General features: G+C 44.7%; 1 protein-coding gene across 1 annotated transcript; it reads left to right on the forward strand.

The window, feature by feature from the left end:
• The first annotated feature begins 2,556 nt into the window (after positions 1 to 2,556).
• LOC147105104 (gastricsin-like) lies at positions 2,557 to 19,590 on the forward strand. The gene is made up of 9 exons (XM_086011183.1): positions 2,557 to 2,688; positions 4,540 to 4,705; positions 6,355 to 6,472; positions 6,586 to 6,704; positions 9,233 to 9,432; positions 11,614 to 11,736; positions 14,444 to 14,588; positions 17,541 to 17,639; positions 19,133 to 19,590. Exons 1-9 carry the CDS (start codon positions 2,633 to 2,635, stop codon positions 19,286 to 19,288), a joined length of 1,182 nt encoding a protein of 393 aa, XP_085867309.1. The 5' UTR covers positions 2,557 to 2,632; the 3' UTR covers positions 19,289 to 19,590.
• Positions 19,591 to 21,630: the final 2,040 nt, after the last annotated feature.

The following is a 21,630-nucleotide window of genomic DNA, read 5'->3' on the forward strand; positions in this document are numbered from 1 at the left end:
TGCTGGAAATACTCAGCAGGTCAGGCAGCATCTGTGGAGAGAGAAACAGAGTTAACGTTTCGGGTCGATGACCCTTCGTCAGAACTGGAAAAAGTTGGAGATGGAACAGGTTTTTAAGCAAGTGTAGGGGCAGGGAGAGGGAGGAGGGGAGGAAAGAACAAAAGGGAAGGTCTGTGATAGGGTGAAAGGCAGGAGAGATTAAGAGACAAAAGGGATGATGGTGCAAGGCAAAAGGAGATGTTAATGCGACACGTTAAGAAACAAAAGATGGCTTTAGATGAAGTGTAAATGGCAATGGCAGAATCATCAACAGCTGCCATGTGAGAGAGAGAGAAAAATAATGAAAAAAAAGATAGGGGCAGAGGTTATGGTCTGAAATTGTTGAACTCGATCTTGAGTCCAGAAGGCTGTAAAGTGCCTAATCAAAAGATGAGGTGCTGTTCCGCGAGCTTACGTTGAGCTTCATTGGAACAGTGTAAGAGGCCGAGGACAGAGAGGTCAGAGTTCGAGTGGAGTGGAGAATTAAAGTGACAGGCGACCGGAAGCTCAGGGTCACCCTTACTGTTTGGTTTCATTCTTAAGAGCAGCCAATTTTGTTTAATACGAGGGGACAGTGGAAGCTTGTAATGTGTGGAACCTGTGCGATGTAGGAGGTACTGGATGCATTGTGCAATTGCATTGAACTCGTGCAACAAGCATATCCAACTGCTTGTGTTGAAGCTCAACGTTTCTGAGCTTGAGGAGCTGCAGGCAATACTTTATCGAATTTGGCAAACTAAAGGGTTCCTGGAATACACATTCTTGGTGGTGGTCAGCCATGTCGAAATTTGGTGACACAAAAGGAAGGGGATAGGCAAACAGCACAGAGGTCTGTGAAAGACTTCAAGAAGACGTAGACAGGTTAGTGGAACAGGCAGACAGGTGTCAGATGTGGCTAAGTGTGAGATGGTGCACTTTGGCAGAAAAAGCAAGGACGGGGATATGCACTCAATGGAAAGACACCAAAAGGTGTGGATGAACAGAAACACCATGGGACTCAAATGCATAATTCCCTCAAAGTGCAGGTTTAGGTAGTTAAACCCATAAAACAGGCCAACAGAATTTAGGGCTTTATAAATAAGAGTACAGAATTAGTCATGAATTCACACAAAATATTTGTTAGGCTCCAGTTAGAGTACTGTGTGGAGTTTCGAGCACCCAACTATAGACCACATAAAAGCCATAAAGAGCACACAGTGTAGATTCACCCAGATGGTGCCAGAGAGGGGAGCTATAGTTATGAGGAGAGGCTTGAGATACCGGGCTAATTTAGACTAGAGCAGAGATGGCCAAGAAAAGATTTAATAGGGGAGTGAGTGACAAGGGGGTCATCAATTTAAAATTATCTCTGAGGGAATGAGTAGAGAGGTTTGGCGAATTTTCTTTACGCAGTGGGTTGTTGGAGCTTGGAGTGCTTTACCACAGAGAATGGTTGAGGCAGACACCATTTCAACTTTGAAGAGAAAAGTGGATAAATATTTGAAACAGAGGATTATACAGGGCAATGGCGAGAGAGTGGGGCAGTGTGATTAGTTTTGGATTACTGTACCAAAGAGCTGATACAGACACAATGTGCTGAATGGCCTCCTCCAGTGCTGTAAACATTTATGGTTTTATTGTTTTATGCATGGCTGCATAACTATATAAGTACATTTTTAAAAATAATTGGAGTTTTATTAAATAATTGTAAACAGAAGGTAATTTAATTTTTAGGAATAATGATTTGTGAGGTGCCAGCCATGGTTCAGTGGGTAGTACCCTCGCCTGAATTCAAGTGGGTTCAAGTCCCACTCCAGAGACTTGAGCACAAAAATCTAGGCTGACACTCCAGTGCAGTACTGAGGGAGTGCTGCACTGTCAGCGGTGTCGCCTTTTGGAAGAAATGTTAAATTTGAGGCCCCGTCTGCCCTCTCAGGTGAATGTAAAAGATCCCACGGCACTATTTGAAGAAGAGCAGGGGAGTTCTCCCCAGTGATCTGGCCAATATTTATCCCTCAACTAACATCACTAAAACAGATTATCTGGTCATATATTTCATTGCCGTTTGTGGGAGCTTGCTGTGCACAAATTGGCTGCAGCTTTCCCTACATTACAACAGTGACGATACTTCATGAAGTACTTCATTGGCTGTAAAGCGCTTTGGGATGTCCTGAGGTTGTGAATGGCGCTATATAAATGCAAGTTTTTCTTTTTGTGAACAATATAAATACATGCACAGTTACTTACTGAGTGGAATAGCTCAGTTTCCCTCCTAATTATAGAATTAAAACATATTTTACTGCAACAATCCAATTATTATCAGAATGGTTCGTTGTTGGCTTGTTTTCAGATGCGAGTCTCCTGACCATGAAATTTTGTTCAAGGTTGACGAAGGTTGAAGTATTTTAAGGTTACTTTGTTTGTATTAAAAAAAGAACAATGGAATAATATAGTTTGAGATAAAATGACCTTCATTAGTGAAGTTGAAAAACAAATCGCCTGTTTACTCGCAAGTATAAAGGCACCCAGACTGCTCCAATCTCCAGCACAATTCAAGGAATTGTGTGGACCTCTGTTGGCACCAGCATTCCGGGACACCACACCAAGGAACAGAATGAAGTGGTTAATCTTTGCCCTGGTCTGTATCCAGCTCTCTGAGTGTTTCTACAAGTAAGTCATTAAACAATTGAATAACTTTGTACCACTTGAAATTTTCACCAGATTATATGCTAGTTGGTGAATATTCTGTTAATAGGGATGCTTGTTTAAAGGGAAAAGAGGCGCTAGTTAATTCTGCCTGATAGCTGAGCTTCATTTGCAGTCACACGTATTAGAAGTGGATGGACAAAAAGGTTGATTATTGCCATACTTGCCAAAATGAATGACAATGTAGAACTAGAGGATGCGAGTATAAAATTAACAAGTTTAAGGCAAGAAGGAAATTATTTCCCACAGTTGCTTAGATCAGTTTGGATGAAGAAGGCTCCTCGTCCGATTTGATCTCACCTGTCCAGAATACCAACCCTGTCATCTGCCCATTACAGCTTGAAGATCTGCCTAAACACACAGGCAGGTCCTTAATTTAACGTCTCGTCCAAAAAAGGCACCTCTGAGAAATGCAGCACTCCCTCAGCACTGTACTAAAGTGTTGGCTCATGATCCCACAGCCTTCTGATTGACTCATCAGAGTGCTACCAAGTAAGCCAGACTGTGTCACTTAAATAATTCAAACAAAAGAGTTGGATGAGCATCTAATTAAGAGGGAGACTGAAGGCTGTAGGGATAACTTTGGGGAGAGATGAGCAATAATTAATGGAACACCATGGTTCCTGTACTACTGGGACTAAGGCATTGCCATCTGTGTCAAGGTACCCTTCTGGGCTGGATCGTGGTACACTGTGGGGAGGGACAGAAATTCTGGGATAAATTTTTCAAACTTCCTTCCAAGAGATTAAATGTGTACCACGGAGGAAAAATTGGGTCACGCCCCCTTTGGGGCACTAACTTCGCCGGGGCGCTGCTTTTAGCGCCCAAAAAAAATTATCGCCCCAACACCGCAAATTGAATCGAAGTGCCCCAAACAGGAGGCGGGGCGCTACTGGAAGCGCTCCCCCTCCCTCTTGGGGCACTCCCATTCAATTTTCGCGGCGTTACGTGCAACAGCGCCGCATGCGTCGGCACGTAGCGCCGCGGTGTTACAGGCCTCCCTCCCCTGATTAAAGGGGAGGGGCCTAGCACAGCGTGCACTGGGGCCATGCTGGATCACCGGGGAGCGGGGTGCCGGCAGAAGAGCCCGGCACTCAAGAGGAGTACCGGGATGACTGATCGCGGCCGGCACCCTGCAGGACGAGGCGAAAGGAGGCTGGTGCTGGCAGGAGGCTCAAGAAAAACGGGCGCCCGCCCTTTAATTTGTGCCACCGCGGCCACTGAAACACCACCCTGACGCTGTCGGGCATAACGCCCGGTGGTAGGTCAGGGGGCGCGAGCCAAGTTAGCGAGCGGGGCACGAGCGGGGTGCTGCGCATGACGATGATGTCATCACCGGATGCGCAGCACTGCGGGGTGCTACCAGCTACCGCCGCCGTTAACCTTCCGCTGAATTTCGTGGGAGGCGTTAGTGGTGCCGCGCGCAGGCACTCGGTGCTATGTGCCCTGTTAGCGCCCCCTTGGGGAGGCGCAAAGCAACCCAATTTTTCCCCCATAGAGTCCATCATAAGGTTTGACAAAAGGTCATTATTCACAGATTTTTTGGGGGGATCAGCACAAGCTTGTATAAAGTCTGCAGGAATGCGCTTTGATTCTAAACAAGTCACTATGCATGAAATCCAGAAATAAATCAAGATTAATAGTTTGAGAAAGGTCCTCATTTCCCCACTCAGTTCTCGTGGGGACCTGAACTGTTTTGATTTGAACCCTTGTTGAATCTTGGAATGACAGTACGGTTCATGATTTCCATTTTTAAACAAAGCTTGCTCCGCTCACAATTATTTGATCGCTGATAATGGGTTTTTATCATCTCAGAGTGCCTTTGCACAGATGCAAATCTGTGCGCGAGATCCTGAAGGAGCGCGGGGAGCTGAAACAGTTCTTAGAAACTCACAAGTGTGATCCCGCCTTGAAGTACCGCCATCTCTTCCCCGGATACCAGTCGGAGGATGCAAATGAGCCGCTCCTGAATTACATCGATGTAAGTAAAAAGGGAAACCAACTCAATGTAGTCAAGTGAGGCCGGGTTAACGGGCTGCTGCTTTGGGTTTGAGTTTCCAGTTCACATATCAGCAGGTACAATGAGCAGACAGGCTGGTGATTGTAAACTCTGCCAGCACTTTCATTTCTCAGTTCACTATTGGGTTTTCAGAGTAATTCCTTCGGTAGCTGCCAACTTACTAAGGAGAAGAGCATGGGAATGCCCCAACGCAACAAGCTAATAACCGTTCCCTCCGCAACACCCTGGTCCACTCCTCAATCACCCCCAACACCCCCTCCTGTTCCCATGGCACCTTCCCGTGCAAGCGCAGGAGATACAACACCTGCCCTTTTACCTCCGCCCTTCCCAACGTCCAGGGCCCCAAACACTCCTTCCAGGTGAAACAGCGATTGACTTGTATTTCTTTCAATTTAGTATACTGCATTTGCTGCTCACGATGCGGTCTCCTCTACATTGGGGAGACCAAACGCAGATTGGGTGACCACATTGCGGAACACCTCCGTTCAGTCTGCAAGCGTGACCCCCAAGCTTGCGGTGGCCTGTCACTTTAATTATCCGCTCTACTCCCACTCTGACCTCTCTGTCCTGAGTCTCTTACACTGTTTCAATGAAGCTCAACGTAAGCTCCCCGCCCCCCTTTTCTTGCTTCTGCACTTGCTTAAAAACCTGTTCCATCTCTAACTCTTTCCAGTTCTGACGAAGGGTTATCGACCTGAAATGTTAACTCTGTTTCTCTCTCCACAGATGCTGCCTGACCTGCTGAGTATTTCCAGCATTTTCTGTTTTTATTTAAGCCAATCACTGAACCTTTCCTCAAGCTTTCATTTCCGAGTTATTCTCCCTTTAAACACTAGTGGAGCTCTTCTACTTTTAATGACTCATCACTAAAATAAATTGTGACATTTTGGGCTCCTCTACTGATAGGAATAGGAGGAGGCCGTTCAGCCCCTCGAGCCTGTTCCGCCATTCAATGAGATCATGGCTGATCTGCGATCTAACTCCATCTACCCGCCTTTGGCCCATATCCCTTAATACCTGTGGTTAACAGAAAGTTATCAATCTCCGATTTAAAATTAACAATTGATCTAGCATCAATTGTCATTTGCGGAAGAGAGTTCGAAACTTCTTCCACCCTTTGTGTGAAGAAATATTTCCTAATTTCACTCCTGAAAGGTCTGGTTCTAATTTTTACACAATGCCTCCTAGTCCTAGAATCCCCAACCAGCGGAAATAGTTTCCCTCACTCTACCCTATCTGTTCCCCTTAATATCTTGAAAACTTCGATCAGATCACCCCTTAAATTTCTAAATTCTAGGGAATACCACCCTAGTTTGTGTAATCTCTCCTCGTAACTTAACCCTTGGAGTCTGGGTATCATTCTGGTAAACCTACGCTGCACTCTCTCCAAGACCAATATATCCTTCCTAAGGTGTGGTGCCCAGAACTGCTCACAGTACTCCAGGTGTGGTCTAACCAGGGCTTTGTATAGCTGCAGCATAACTTCTACCCCCTTGTATTCTAGTCCTCTAGATATAAAGGCCAGCATTCCATTAGCCTTTTTGATTAATGACACAGTTACCCAGTGTAAAAATTATCAATTCTAATTTCCGTTTTCAAACTTGCACCAGAACTTCTACTATGGACCCATTACTGTTGGTACCCCACCCCAGAGTTTCACAGTTCTGTTCGACACTGGTTCATCCAACCTTTGGCTCCCATCCATCTACTGTAACAGCCCAACATGTAGTAAGTATAACTCACGCAAGTGATTGTTTCCCCAGTTTATTTTGTCATTGTATGGTCAACTAACTCCCCACAGCCTTTCAGGAAGAGATCATGATTTATTCCTCTCTTTTCAGTGGATCACACCAGATACAATCCAACTAAATCCTCAACATTCACCACAAAAAAACAAAGCTTCAGCATAGCTTACGGCTCTGGTAGTTTGAGTGGCTATTTTGGATACGATACAGTGAATGTAAGTATTATATGGTAATGACCAAAAAGGTACCAGTCATTGACCTTGCATTTATATAATGTCTTCTGTGGCCTCAGGACCTCCCAAAGCGCTTTACAGCCAATGAAGTATTTTTGAAATATAGTCACAGTTTTAATGTAGGAGACGTGGCAACCAATTTGAGCTCAGCAAGGTCCCATAAACAGCAATGAGATAATGACCAGGTAATCTGTTTTTAATGATGTTAGTTGCGGGATAAATATTGGCCCTGCTCTTCTTCGAAATAGTGCCATGGGATAGTTTACGTCCACCTGAGAGGGCAGATGGGGCCTCAGCTTTAATGCCTCATCTGAAAGACGGCACCTCCGACAGTGCAGCACTCCCTCAGTACTGCACAAAAGTGTCAGCCTAGAATTTGTGCTCAAATCCCTGGAGTAAGACTTGAACCCACAACATTCTGACTCAGAGGTGAGAATGCTACCAACTGAGTCACAGCTAAAGGCTTTCCACGCCTCATTGATTGGCAGGGCGGGACCTCCACAATCCTACAGGTGCCCTGCTGATTCCAGCTGTACTTCCAACCGAATGGCCTACTCCTGCTCCTGTAACCCCAGGGTCGTTTACATGCAGAAGGTGGGGTTATACCAGGGCATATGAGGTTTGCCAGGGGGTTATACCACAATGGGGGCAGAGACGTACTGGGCCAGGCCTACCGTGAAATGACTATTTCTCCAATTTTTTTGATCATCGAATGATCAAATACCTTTCTCCAGCCTTTGACGAAACAGATAATAAGTAATTCCTCGCTTTTCAATTTGGGCCCTCGGGCCGTCTCTGCTGATTTCTTAATGCTGGACCCCAGGCACCTGTGCCCAGCGTTCAAAGAGCACAAACCCATGGGTATTTAACATGTGCCGGCCCACATGTGGACGGGCACACTTTCCCTCGACCAGATCCCCAGCGGGAATTGGCAGGGAGTCAGGGACACAGCGGAAGGCGTCCCCAAGTTGCTTTCTGCTTCACACCCAGCCTGGATCTGCCAAAGTATTGGTGGGTGTGAGACAGAAAGCCTCAGCCATTGCAGATTGGTTCCTAGATATTAACTGCGCACTGTTTCTTACAATGATGATATGACAGTCATTTTCTCGTGTTTGGGTTAGTCAACACACGCCAGCGATGCACGGTATTACTGACCTGCATGGCTGGCCATTGCCTGACCAAAACTGTAAAAAGCCCACATAAAACTGAAGCAGGATACAGTCTACTCCTGGCAGTTCAGTCATTTATTAATGGGAACATTAGCATTATGTTACTGGACTAGTAATCCAAATGCCTGTACTGATGACCCAGAGACATGAGTTCTAAATCCCACCATGGCAACGTGGGGATTTAAATTCAGTTAAATAAATTTGGAATAAAAAGCTAGTATCAGTAATGGTGACCATGAAACTATCGGGTTGTTGTAAAAACCCATCTGGTTCACTAATGCCCTTTAGGGAAGGAAATCTGCCGTCCTTACCTGGTCTGGCCTGTATGTGACTTTCAGACCCACAGCAATGTGGCTGACTCTTAACTGCCCTCTGCAATGGCCCAGCAAGCCACTCAGTTGTCAAAAAGGCAGCTGACCACCACCTTCTCGAGGGCAATTAGGGATGGGCAATAAATGCTCGCCTTACGAGCAATGCCCACATCACGTGAATGAATGAAAAAAAAGTTTAATAATTGATCCATGAATTTTAATCAAGCAATGGAAATAACACGGCAAAGTGATAATTTATTAATAAAAATCAGATTATCAGATAATTTTAATTCAGCGATTTTGAATTAGAGGAGTAGCCTACATATTATCAACAATTGCAGGTACCAGGGAATGACTTTAAAGCCAGAATCTCATCTCGTGCTGCTTGCATTTTTCTTCAAAGGTTTATGATGTCATCAGTTGAACTGATCGCTACCTTTATAATAACTCATTTGTAATATTCATTAATCTCTATATATTGTTGCAGTAAACTCAAAGTGTAATGTTAGCGTACTTGATTTCCAAAAGGCACGAGCTCAAGTGAAACCTGTACTAAGAACACTTTGTTTCTGTCGCCAGCCTTGTGAGCAATTACAATGTCACTTGTGGGACTCAGATTGAGGCCTGAGATTCCCCACACGCTCCATCTTCCCAAACAAAACCAGAGAGGAGCTTGAAGGAAGGTGAGGCACTGCCCTAAAAAAAGGGCAAACAGCGACATAGAACTGCCTCCTCTGTCTTGCTCCAGTTGGTGGGTTGTAGAGTAGCGTTACTATGGCACAGGAGGAGTTTGGTGGCAGCTCCCTCAGTCTGAGGTGGGATTGTGCCCAGTCTGGTATTTGAACAAAATGACCTAAAGGAATAGAAGCCTTCTGCTGATTTTGAAAGAATCTGTATTCGGAGCACAGTTGTTGGGTTAGGATTAATCAATCAATGGCCAAGGCATTGGAATCGTCTGTCAGCTCAATGTTGTCTTGTTTCTAAACTTAGTGTAATATTTTCTGGTTCTCTTTTTGTCTCCCCACCCAAGGTTGCAGGCATATCTATTCCAAAGCAGGAGTTTGGCCTCAGTGAGAGTGAACCTGGGTCGGCCTTTTATTATTCAAAGTTTGACGGAATCCTCGGTCTTGCATACCCATCACTTTCAGCAGGGGGCGCCACAACAGTGTTTGATAGCATGATGAGCGACAATCTGGTGTCAGAGCATCTGTTTTCTATATATCTGGGCAGGTAAGAGTATGGGATCATACTGAAATATTGAAATGAGCCAAACGGCTGCCAGTATTTAACTGATGGGATTTGTTCAAAGCAGAGAGAGAAGTTTCATAAGAAACCATGGGAATCCTATAGTCTGGTGCTCAAATAGGTGATTAAAGAAAGACTTCCATGTCCTCAGGATATTCCAAAGCACTTTACAGCCAATTAACTACATATTAAGAAATAACAACAGAAAATGCTGGAAAAACTCAGCAGGCCAGGCAACATCCGTGGAGAGAGAAATAGATTCAACGTTTCAGGTCAAAACCCTTCGTCAGGACTGAAAAAACACAGGAAATGAAACAGATTAAAAGGCCAGTTTGGAGGCTGGGAAATGGGGATGAAAGAATAAAACAGAAGTGAAGAGACATTAAGAGGTATTCAAAACCAGACGAGATGGTGATAGGACTAGTAAAGAGACAAAAGACGGCTCTAGATTAGGTGTGAAATGCGCTGTCAGAATGAGACAGCTGCCATGTGGGAGAGAAAAAAAGGGGAAGGGCACAAAACAAAGGAGTGGATAAAATATATATATAAAAATGTAATAGGGGCCGAGGTTATGATCTGAAATTGTTGAACTCGATATTGAGTCCGGAAGGCTGTAAAGTGCCTAATCGGAAGATGAGGTGCTGTTCCTCGAGCTGACGCTGGGTTTCCGTGGAACAATGCAAGAGCCCGAGTACGGTGAGGTCTGAGTGGGAATGGGGCAGTGAATTAAAGTGACAGGTGACCGGAAGCTCGGGGTCACCCTTACGGACTGAACAGAGGTGTTCCACAAAACAGTCACCCAATCTGCGTTTGGTCTCCCCAATGTAGAGGAGACCACATCGTGAGCAGCGGATACAGTATACTAGATTGCAAGAAGTACAAGTAAATCGCTGTTTTACCTGGAAGGGGTGTTTGGGGCCCTGGGCAGTGGGAAGGGGGGAGGTATAAGGGCAGGTGTTGCATCTCCTGCACTTGCATGGGAAGGTGCCGGGCGAAGGGGAAGGGGTGCTGGGGGTGATAGAGGAGTGGACTAGGGTGTCTCGGAGGGAGTGGTCCCTACGGAATGCTGAAAGGGGAGGGGAGGGGAAGATGCGTTTGGTGGTGGGATCACGCTGGAGGTGGCGGAAATGGCGGAGGATGATCTGTTGAATGTGGAGGCTGGTGGGGTGAAAGGTGAAGACAAGGGGAACCCTATCGTGGTTCCGGGAGGGAGGGGCAGGGGTGAGGACAGAAGTGGAGGAGATAGAACGGACACGGTCGAGGGCCGTGTCAACCACAGTAGAGGGGAATCCTCGGTTGAGGAAAAAGGAAGACATGTCGGAAGCACTGGTGTGGAAGGTGGCATCGTCAGAGCAGATGCGGCGGAGACGGAGAAACTGAGTAAAACTACATATTAAGTGTAGTCACTATTGTAATGCAGGAAACATGGCAACCAATTTGTGCACAGCAAAGTCCCACAATCAGCAATGTGATAATGACGAGATAATCTGTTTTTTTAATGATGTTGGTTGAGGGATAAATATTGGCCAGGCCACCAGTAGAACTCCCAAGCTCTTCTTCAAAATAGTGCCATGGGATCGTTTATACCCACCTGCGAGAGCAGACGGGGCCTTGGTGTAATGTCTCATCCGAAAGACAGCACCTCCGACAGTGCAGCGCTCCCTCAGTATTACACTGGAGTAACAGCCTAGATTTTGTGCATCATTTTCTGGAGTGGGACTTGAACCCCCAGCCTTCTGACTCAGTGGTGAGAGTGCTACCCACTGAGCCACAACTGAAGCTGAGCCAGGTGTTGAAAGCGGGACATCACTACAGTACATTTTTGTACAAGACCAGTATATAATCTGGAGTTACTAAGCCATAGTTCATGTTTGTATGGAGCAGTGTCATGTGCGAGTAATATGAGCCTATACTATAATTCAAAATAATGATGAACCTTTTATAGTTAAATACTGTTGGTCATAGATTGCTTGATGCTAACTGTGATGCAGAATCTAAGGCAATATATTTTGCCTAAACCAGTTACAGGACTATCCCAGTGGGTGGAGGAGTTAGTGGGACTCATGTTTCTGTCAGTAACTTGAAGCTAGATGAGGACAAATTATGTCAAATTGCTGAAGGACTAATTGAAACATTAGTAAAGCTGAATATATTTCTTCATTCCAGGGTTCCAAATAGTCAAGACGGTGGTGAAGTGACATTTGGAGGAATTGACAATAAGCTGTATACTGGTGAAATTACCTGGGTCCCTGTTCTTCAGGAAATGTACTGGCTTATCTACATGCAAGGGTAAGTAAGAAAGGAAGAACAGTAAAATGGATAATGAGTGATTGCTTACCCAGCGGGCTGGTACTGGCCACAGATCACCTTGAGGACTAAGTTATATAAATACAATGAATTAGAGCAGACATGAGTTCAAATCCCACCATGGCAGCTGGGGAATTTAAATTCAATTAAAATAAATCTGGAATAAAACAATTATTATCAGTAATGCTGACCATGAAACTACCAGATTGTCGTAAAAACCCATCTGGTTCATTATTGTCTTATAGGGAAGGAAATCTGCCGTCCTTACCCGGTCTGGCCTATATGTGACGCCGGACCCACAGCAATGTGGTTGACTCTTAACTGCCCTCTGAAATAGCCTAGCAAGCCGCTCAGTTGTATTCAAGAAGGCGGCTCACCACCACCTTCTTGAGGGCAATTAGGGATGGGCAATAAATGCTGGCCTTGCCAGCAACGCCCACATCCCATGAATGAGTAAAAAAAGTAAAAGTCTACAAAACACAAATCCTAGTGACATACACAATACAAACTTGAAGCTCTGTGCATAGATACTTTCAATCTTGCTTAAAAAGAGATGTGCAGAGGCAGGAGGCCATTTGGCCCGTCCAGTTCACCTTCAACAGAAACTTTTCATCACTACCTCACAGTGTCTAATTGCTGTTTATATGACTCCAGAGATTTTTGCCACCATTATCCTGTCTGGAAGAACATTTGAGGTATGAATCACTTTTAGTGTGAAGAACTGCCTTGTGACATTGTACCTTTTATCAGTTTCTACCTGTGTCCTCTTGTGCTGCAGTCATGTTTTAACTGGAGAAGGTGCAAAAAAGATTTACTAGGATGATACCAAACTGAGAGGTTATACCTATCAGGAAAGATTGAACGGGCTGGGGCTCTTTTCTCTAGAAAAGAGAAGACTGAGGGATGACCTTATAGAAGTCTTTAAGATTGTGAAAGTGTTTGATAGGGTAGACATAGAGAAGATGTTTTCACTTGCGGAGAAACCAGAACTAGGGGCCATAAATATAAGCTTGTCACTAATACATCCAATAGGGAATTCAAGAAAACTTCTTTACACAGAAATTGGTTAGAATGTGGAACGCAATACCACAAGGAGTAGTTGAGGCGACTCGCATAGATGCATTTAAGGGGAAACTAGATAAACACATGAGGGAGAAAGGTATAGAAGGATATGTGGATGCGGTTAGGTGAAGAAGGGTGGGAGGAGGCTTGTGTGGAGCATAAACACCATCGTAGACCTGTTGGGCAGAATGACCTGTTTCTGTGCTGTAAATAGGAGGTAACTTGAAATGGTGATCAAGATTAACCATTTCTATTTCACTCAGTATATTATTATCAGATAAATTCCAGAATTGTTGGTATATATTGGATATGGTACTGGCATCGATGGTCTTTAACATCTTGGGGGAAAAATTCAGTTGTTAAGAGGGCGCTAATGGGGCGCAAAGCAACTAGCGCCCGGGCGCGGCGATATTTGCGCCGCTCGCAAAATTAACTAGACATTTTGCGGCGGCGCTAAACACTACCGCCACGATCTCCTGCGCCGGCAGATCATGACGTCAGTCGAGTGCGCAACGCCCTGGTAGCGCCCGGGACCGGATATTGAGTGGCGCCCCCTGCCTTACCGCCTGCCGCTAGCAACAACAGGTTGAGGGGAGCGTTTTGCTGTCAGAAAGGGACTGGGGGAGCGCTATTTAAAAGTGACCGCTTCCTGCCTTTTTTTGTTGGTGACATTTTTGCACCACGCATTCTGAGAGCGAGAGAGACTTCTGGAGAGATTCAACGCTGTGTGAAGCGATTTTGGGTACTGAGCACCACTTTGCAGGTTTATTTTGATTTGCCCTTCCTTGCTTCGCCAGCGCTCTGAGGTAGCGCCTCGCTGCTCGGCCTCTGTGCCTTAAGGCAGGTGTGAAGCGCCTGATTTAGCGCTCCATTCACCTCCAGGGGCGATAAAAGCCACGTTTGCCGTCGGAGGTGATAATTAGCGCCAGGCGCTAAACTTTGCGCACGGCTGATAAAGGCGCCCCAAATGGGGTGATACTGAATTTCTCCCCCTTTATGTTGAGTGTGGTCTCGGACATATCCTGCTGTGTAGGTGGCAGTGCCTCAGATCTGATCTGATTGCTGCCTGCATCTATCCCATAGAGTGAAAAATACTGCCAGGCAACAGTGGGTAATGACCTCAATGAGATTCCAGCAAGTTAGAAGAGACACTTGTTAGAATGAGCAAAAGGAGAAAAACATAGACAGACATTAACAGAACAAAAATTAAAGAATAATTTAAAAGGGAGGAAGGTTTAAAAAACATGAGAGTCATGAGCAATGTTCCTCCTAAGGTGACTGGCCACATCACCGCGCGCCAATCGTAAGGTCCCACGCAGGCCGCTCACCAGATGCTGCTGCTGGAAGAGATACGCAAATTTAAAGGGCCCGCACAGGGGGAAGAAGTTAGAGGGAAAATTGGTCATGAGTAGAGAATACTGAAAGTGAAAGATGAAGACAAAATGCTAAACTCAGAAATCTAAAATGTTTGTAAAAACCAGAACTTCTTAATTAAGAGGTGAAAAAGTAGGGAAATTAAAAATAGATATAACCATAAGCAAAAAAAATGTTGGGAAACTGCTATTATGGTTCTAAATTACTATTTAACAAAAAGATAAATAACTATCAATGTAATTCTGTCTTTCAGTGTGTTTCTCAATGACAACCCTACCTTCTGTACCCGAGGATGTCAAGCTATGGTTGACACTGGGACTTCGTACCTCACTGTACCAGATCAGGAGCTCGGAGAACTGATGCAGTACATTGGCGCAAGCCAGGATGAGTATGGTGCGGTAAGTTTTTGTAACAAGTGCTAACTGATACAGATTCTGTGACTGTACCAGCAGTAAGGCTTTAGTGACAGTTATTGGTCACTAAAGTGGAACTACGTTGACAAGACCGTCCCTTCAGCTCTGGGACTTGGGTTTGATACAACTGATCGTGGTGGATGACCGTCTCCTCTATCTGATTTCTGTAAGAATCCTAAGTAAAATTAATTTAATTGTCTCCATCGAATCATTAATGGATTTAAGTCTTAGCTAATTCGCACAAAATTTGTACTCTTATTTGGAGGGGTCACAAGGATAGCTGGTGTGGAAAATGAAATTGTCCTACCAGTACAGTAATGCCTGCTCTTTTCAGACTGCGCTTGATAGACATTGTTGGGGCAGTGTAGAGGCATTTAACTTCTACTGCCTATGACAAGGGAGTGTTTGGTGCAAAAATAAAATGTCGCTGTCCCAGCACTAGACAGCCACATTTTGCTGGTTTTGTGCAAAATAAAGGCTTCAAAATTATATTATCACCCCATACAATGAGCAGAAAAAGCTTGGATTGAGGAAAACCTTTATGAAGATTAATTTGATTTCCCTTCTGCCTTGTTACCAAGAATGTTTCTCTCTGCTCCCTGTTGAAGCACAGATCTGTCCATTTCTTCTTTGATTGCTTCATTTGAGTTCTCATTTGCTGTGCTAGTTGATTTGTGTAATTAAAGTCCATGGTTCCTGGCTTTAGATTGCCGAGTGTCTCTCTCTTGGTTGAGCACCAATTGCTTCATGTCACCGCTTCATGATTTTAAAAGATTGGATCTTGTTTCTCGTAATCCTTTTCTAAGTGAAAGCGGAATTAGTTCACTTACCACCTTCTCCTCATCGGATTTTGATTGAAGGGCTGGTATCACTCTCTTTGTCCACCTTCAAACCCTTTGCAATACCTTTTGTGTCTTTCTGTACAGTTACCAAAACGAGACAATACATTGAAGTGTAGGTTCACCAAAGGTTTATAGTATCAGTAGAAACTCTTTGGACTTCAACTCTATAGATCTGCTTATAGTTCCTAGAATTCTGTTTCCCATACCAATTGCTCTTGTACAGTGAGACGAAATGTTCAATGTTTGGTAAACTGCCATGATCAATCATAGAATCATACAGCACAAAAGGAGGCCATTTGACCCGTTGTGTCTGTGCCGGCTCTTTGAAAGAACTATCCAATTAGTCCCACTCCACTGCTCCTTCCCCATAGCCCTGCAAATGTTTCTCCTTTTCAAGTATTTATCCAATTCCCTTTGGAAAGTTTCTATTGAATCTGGATCCACCACCCTTTCAGGCAGTGCATTCCAGATCATAACAACTTGCTGTGTAAAAATCAATTCTTGTCATCCCCCTGGTTCTTTTGCCAATTATCTTAAAAGATGGCAGAATTTCAAATCATGCCCTTTATACCATGATTTACACATGATCATCATTTTGCAGATAGCCACTGACTACAAATGCTGGTTGGACCCAATATCAATTTTGAATATGTCTTTATCCTGGACTATAATACTTGTTTGAGTCCCTCGATGCCAAACACTGTCCCACAGCCAAAGGGCAGGAAAGGGACCTCTTTCCCAGGTCTCTGACACGGCTGCTCCTAAGGCACAAAATGATGTCCTGAAGCCGCGTCGTGTGATATGCGCAACAAACGTGTCAACACATTTAAAATAAATGGATCGACATCTTTCTTAAAACAAAGGAATTTCATCAGAACATGTTACTAGTATTGTGCTGTGTGATTGCACGTGGTCCTTATCAAAGAAAACATTGAACAACATTTGGCTTTACAAAGCCATTTTAGCCTTCATAGGGCCCTGTGATACTGGGACATTTTAGAAGAGAGTTTACATAGGATTACATAGGATATACGGCACAGAAACAGGCCATTCGGCCCAACCAGTCCATGCCAGCATTTATGCTCCACTCGAGCCGCCTCCAGTCTTCCCTCATCTAAACCTATCAGCATAACCCTCTATTCCCTTCTCCCTCATATGCTTATCTAGCCTCCCCTTAAATGCATCTATACTATTCACTTCAACCACTCCCTGTGGTAGTGAGTTCCACATTCTCACCACTCTCTGGGTAAAGAAGTTCCTTCTGAATTCCCTATTTGATTTCTTGGTGACTATCTTATATTGATGGCCTCTAGTTTTGCTCTTCCCCACAAGTGGAAACACTCTCTCTGTATCCACTCTATCTAAACCTTTCATCATTTTAAAGCCCTCTATTAGGTCACCCCTCAGCCTTCTCTTTTCAAGAGAAAAGAGACCCAGCCTGTTCATCCTTTCCTGATATGTATACCCTCACATTTCTGGTATCATCCTTGTAAATCTTTTTTACACCCTCTCCAGTGCCTCTATATCCTTTTTGTAATATGGTGACCAGAACTGTACGCAGTACTCCAAGTGTGGTCTAACCAAGGTTCAATACAAGTTTAGCATAACTTCTCTACTTTTACATTCAATCCCTCAAGAAATAAACCCGAGTGCTTGGTTTGCCTTTTTTTATGGCCTTGCTAATGTGTGTCGCTACTTTCAGTGATTTGTGTGATTGTTTAATTCAATATAACAAAATACAGAGTAAGGCCCTCGCCTCTGTGGCAAAGCACTCCAAGTTATAACAACTCCCTGAGTAAAGAAATTTCCCCTAATCCCTCTCCTAACTCTCTTAGTAAGAATTTTAAATTGATGACCCGTTGTCTTTGACTCCCGAGCTGGAGGAAATTCTCTTGTCCAATTCACTCTACCAAAGGCCTTGATTATAAAAGCCTCGATTCAATCTCTTCTTGTGGTTCTCTCCTCCAGTGGAAATCAAGCTGTGTGAAATAGGTTATCTGTGGAATTAGTAACGTCTCCAACAATTCCTTGCTGTGCGTCTTCCGTTCGAGCTACACATGCAGATCTACTGAATGTTTTCTTCTTTATTCAATAGTACGTTGTCAACTGTGACTCTATTGCAAGCATGCCTTCATTGACCTTTATCATCAACGACGCTAAACTCACTATTCCAGCCTCGGCCTACATCAGACAGGTGTGTACGACAGATACTGTCTTTTTTTTTAAAACCAATGCGCAACGTGACTCAGTTTAGTCAGAATAGCTGCAACATTGACTGGAGAATCTGTCTGTTTTGTTAACTGTGAAACCTTAGAAATATTAGGCAAAGATTTCCTTTGTGCGCTAGTTGCAATAAAATCACAAACCCTTTATAAAGAAGATGTTTTATGATTTTTGTTGCACACAGTGCACAAGGAAAATGTTATTATTTGAGGGGAGGGCAAAACAGGATGTCGGTTTTATAATCTAACTTCCATTCGCTCTCTCTTCATAATGTCACCTTTCAGTGAGGGGTTGTGTTATAAATTTCTCTATGACCACTTTTAATGAAGCTATTATCATTTAACAGGAGGCCAATTGTGTGGGGCAGAATATAGATCCACTGGGAGATATTTTCCCCTTCCCTTCCCTGCCCTCCCCTTCCTCCAGTGGAGTTCACTGTCACCTCACACATTCTACATACTGGTGGAGGAATTCTCAAATTCCCATTTTCAAATGGCTGAAGATATGGAGACTCAACTTGAGCTATTCCAATGGGAGTCAAAAACCTGACTGTCAGAGATACCTGACCGCCATATAAAATAAAGTAAATAAAAAATCCATAAATGTGGACATTAACATTAATCTCTTTAACCTATTAATGGCCCATATTTTCCGATCCCTACGGGAGTGCACGAGCTGCGTACACACCCGTAGGGGCCGCGAAAGTACCGGTTTCAGGTGTGCGAAGTGCATGCGCTTAAAACCGGCACTTCCGATCTGTCAAAAATCCTCTTGACAGATCCTCTGCCTGACCGGGAGAAGGGCCTCTGCGGGGGCAGGGGGGAGAGGTCCGCTTTCTGCACACCCTCCGCCCGCAGAAAACCTTTAAAAATCTTATGCCTGGTACTTGAGAAGTGCCGGGCTCACGGAGCGCAGCCGACACCCCATGGTGGGGGGGCTTCACAGGAGGCCGGAGACAGCAACGGGGGCAGGTGCTGGCAGGTGGCCAGCAACAAAAATGGCTGCCCGGCACCTCCCCTTTAATTTGCGCAGCCCCGGCCGCAGGTAGGCCCCCCCCCGACTCTGTCGGATATAGCCTCCGGCAATAAGGCACTACCGAAGATCATGGCTGGGTTGCGAGCGGGGCGCTGCGCACAGTGATGACGTCATCGCAGGAGGTGCAGCATCACGGCGTGCTAATGGTTATCACTGAACGCTAACCTCCCGCTGAATTTCACGGAAGGCGTTAGTGGTGCTGTGCCCGGGCGCTAGTTGCTTTGCGAATCAGCTGAATTTTTCCCCCAGCTCTTAACTCTTAAAAAGTAATCTTTCTGTTGTCGGCCCTATTATGAGGCTAGAAAAGTGTAAACTGAAAGTATTTCCGCAGGTTTTTAGTCTAATAGATGAAGTAATTAAACTTGTGCTGAAACTTTGAGGATTTATGCTCATGAATCTAACGGAGTGTCATTATCTCACATTTTGCAGAGTAATGGCTTTTGTTTTGCTGCGATTCAGTCAACCTACCTGTATCCGCCTACCCGAGATGGACCATTCTGGATCTTGGGTGACGTCTTCCTGAGAGAGTTCTATTCTATTTACGATAGAGGGAATAATAGAATGGGATTCGCTAAAGCTGCCTAAGCTGTGAACCTTCTAACTTACTTCACTATCTCTCGAAGTAAAGCTGTATCTTCTCCAAGTGATGCCCTGTCTTGACATAAATGATCTTCCTTAATAGACTGATTACAGCCAATTCACTTTAAATGCCTATTGTGGTAAATGGGGTTTTCTGCTAATATTACCTGGGTTGGCCTCGATTTTACCTAGTTTCTGCCACACCTGTTCACTGAAATATTTCATCCTTTATTTGATTTTCCCCTGAATGTTACCATATGTTCTTGTGAGTAAACAATAAATACTATCAAAGCATTGCAAAATACTAACCCTGGTTTGTCTGATTCTTGTCTTGTTGATGTGCGTTCAAGGATTTGTCAGTGATAGACAAGCACCTATATTCACTGTAAACCGACAGATTTTATATTCCAATCATTCTCTGATGTTAAAGTATGTTTTTTCATGTTACACCCAAGTGGTTTCCTTTTACTTCTTGTGACCTACATTGGCTCCCAGTCCAGCAATGCCTCGATTTTAAAATTCTCATCCTTGTTTTTAAATCCCTCCATGGCCTCACCACTGTGGCCTTTCTGTAACCTCCTCCAGCCCTACAACCCTCCGCGATCTCTGCGTTCCTCCTATTAAGGCCTCTTGCGCATCCCCGATTTTAATCGCTCCACCATTGGCGGTTCAAATTGCCAGCCTCTGCAGTATTTTACTTTCCTCAAGTCAGGATTAGAGAGACAGCACAGAAGGAGGCCATTCCTACATCGTGCCTGTGCTGGCTCTTTGAAAGAGCTCTCCAATTAGTCCCACTCCCCTGCCTTTTCCCCATAGCCCTGCAAATGTTTCCTTTTCAAGTATATATCCAATACCCTTCTGAAATATAGATGTAGAGTAATAATAAAAAATTAACAGATTTATTCCCTCTGAACCCACATTGATCCTCTGGGCTACGACTGACCGAGTAAATGAGACATTCAGATCTGTGGGAAAAAGTAAATCACATAGTTTTGGGTTGATTGGCGGGAGAGGTGTGGTAATCATTTTGAAGAGAGGATAGGGCTATGTTGAAAACAGTAGAAAGGGCTCCGTATCAGGCATCCATGTTGGGGATAGCAAACAATTGGAGTTCATCAAAAGGAAAAATTAGGAACTACTTTGAAAATTGTAAAATAAAGTTGTAAATTTAGCATCGTCAGATGAGCTGGTCAGAGATCAGGCTTTAGGGTAAGTCATGTCTGACTAATCTAGTTGAAATTTTTGAGGTGGTCATTAATAAGGTAGATAAGGGAGTGACTATGGATGTTATCTATAAAGACTTCCAGAAGCCATTCTAAGGGATTAATGGCAAAAATGCTACTTTGCTGACGACACTAAGTTAGGGGGCACAGTAAATAGTATAGATGGGAGCAGAAAGTTGCAAAGGGGCATTGATAGATTAAGTGAGTGGGTAAAACTGAGGCAGAAGGAGTTCAATGTGGGAAAGTGTGAGGCCATCCATTTTGGATCTAAGAAAGATCGATCAGAGTATTTTCTAAATGGCGAGAAGCTGGGAACTGTGGGCGAGCAGAGAGATTTCGGGGCCCAAGTACAGAAATCACAGAAAGCTAATGCAGGGGTTCTCAACCGGGGGTCCGCACCCCCAGGGGTCCACGAGAGGGTTTCAGGGGGCCCGCCATAAATAATCTCCGGGAGTTAAAAAAAAAAAAAATACACCGTCATGTAAAGGTGGGATCGAGCTGAGCAAACTTGCGGCTCCGGCCCCAACACGGACCTCTGTCCACCCCCTCCCGAACGTCTGTGAGATGACAGCGGCTGCTGCCGCCAAGCCCAGGCCCTTACTTTCATTTATCACTGGGGTTCTCAACCTTTTTGCTTCTGAGGCCCCCCTCCTGTGTTCAAAAAATTCCACGGATCCCCCGTAACAGAACACGCGGATTTTTTCCGCCTAAAAATTCTCTCTGCGCTGCTCCCACTAACCGGCACCGCAGAAAATGCAGGTCCCCACGCCCACCCCGCTCCCTCTTTCCCTCCACATGAGCCCCAATCACCTACCCTCCCCTCCCCCTCTTTTCCCCCAAAACCCCCGACTCCCTCGCCAACCGTTCCCGGCACGTCCGCCGGTCCCAGTTCTCAGCTTGATTGTCACTCAAACAGCCTTTATCCTCCCCCCCACCGATCTCTAATATTTTCATAACTAATAAACCAGGGATTCTCAACCGGTGTCCGCAGCCCCCTAGGGGTCCACGAGAGGGTTTCGGGGGGTCTGCCATAAATAACCTTCGGGAGTTAAAAGAAAAATACACCGTCGCGTGAAGGTAGGATTGAGCTGAACAAACTGCGGATGTTATATTACAGTGTACAGA

The sequence above is a fragment of the Somniosus microcephalus genome, chromosome 18, assembly GCF_052327205.1.
Source record: "Somniosus microcephalus isolate GS21.2 chromosome 18, FLI_Smic_1.0, whole genome shotgun sequence".
In the NCBI taxonomy this organism is placed as follows: Eukaryota; Metazoa; Chordata; class Chondrichthyes; order Squaliformes; family Somniosidae; genus Somniosus; species Somniosus microcephalus.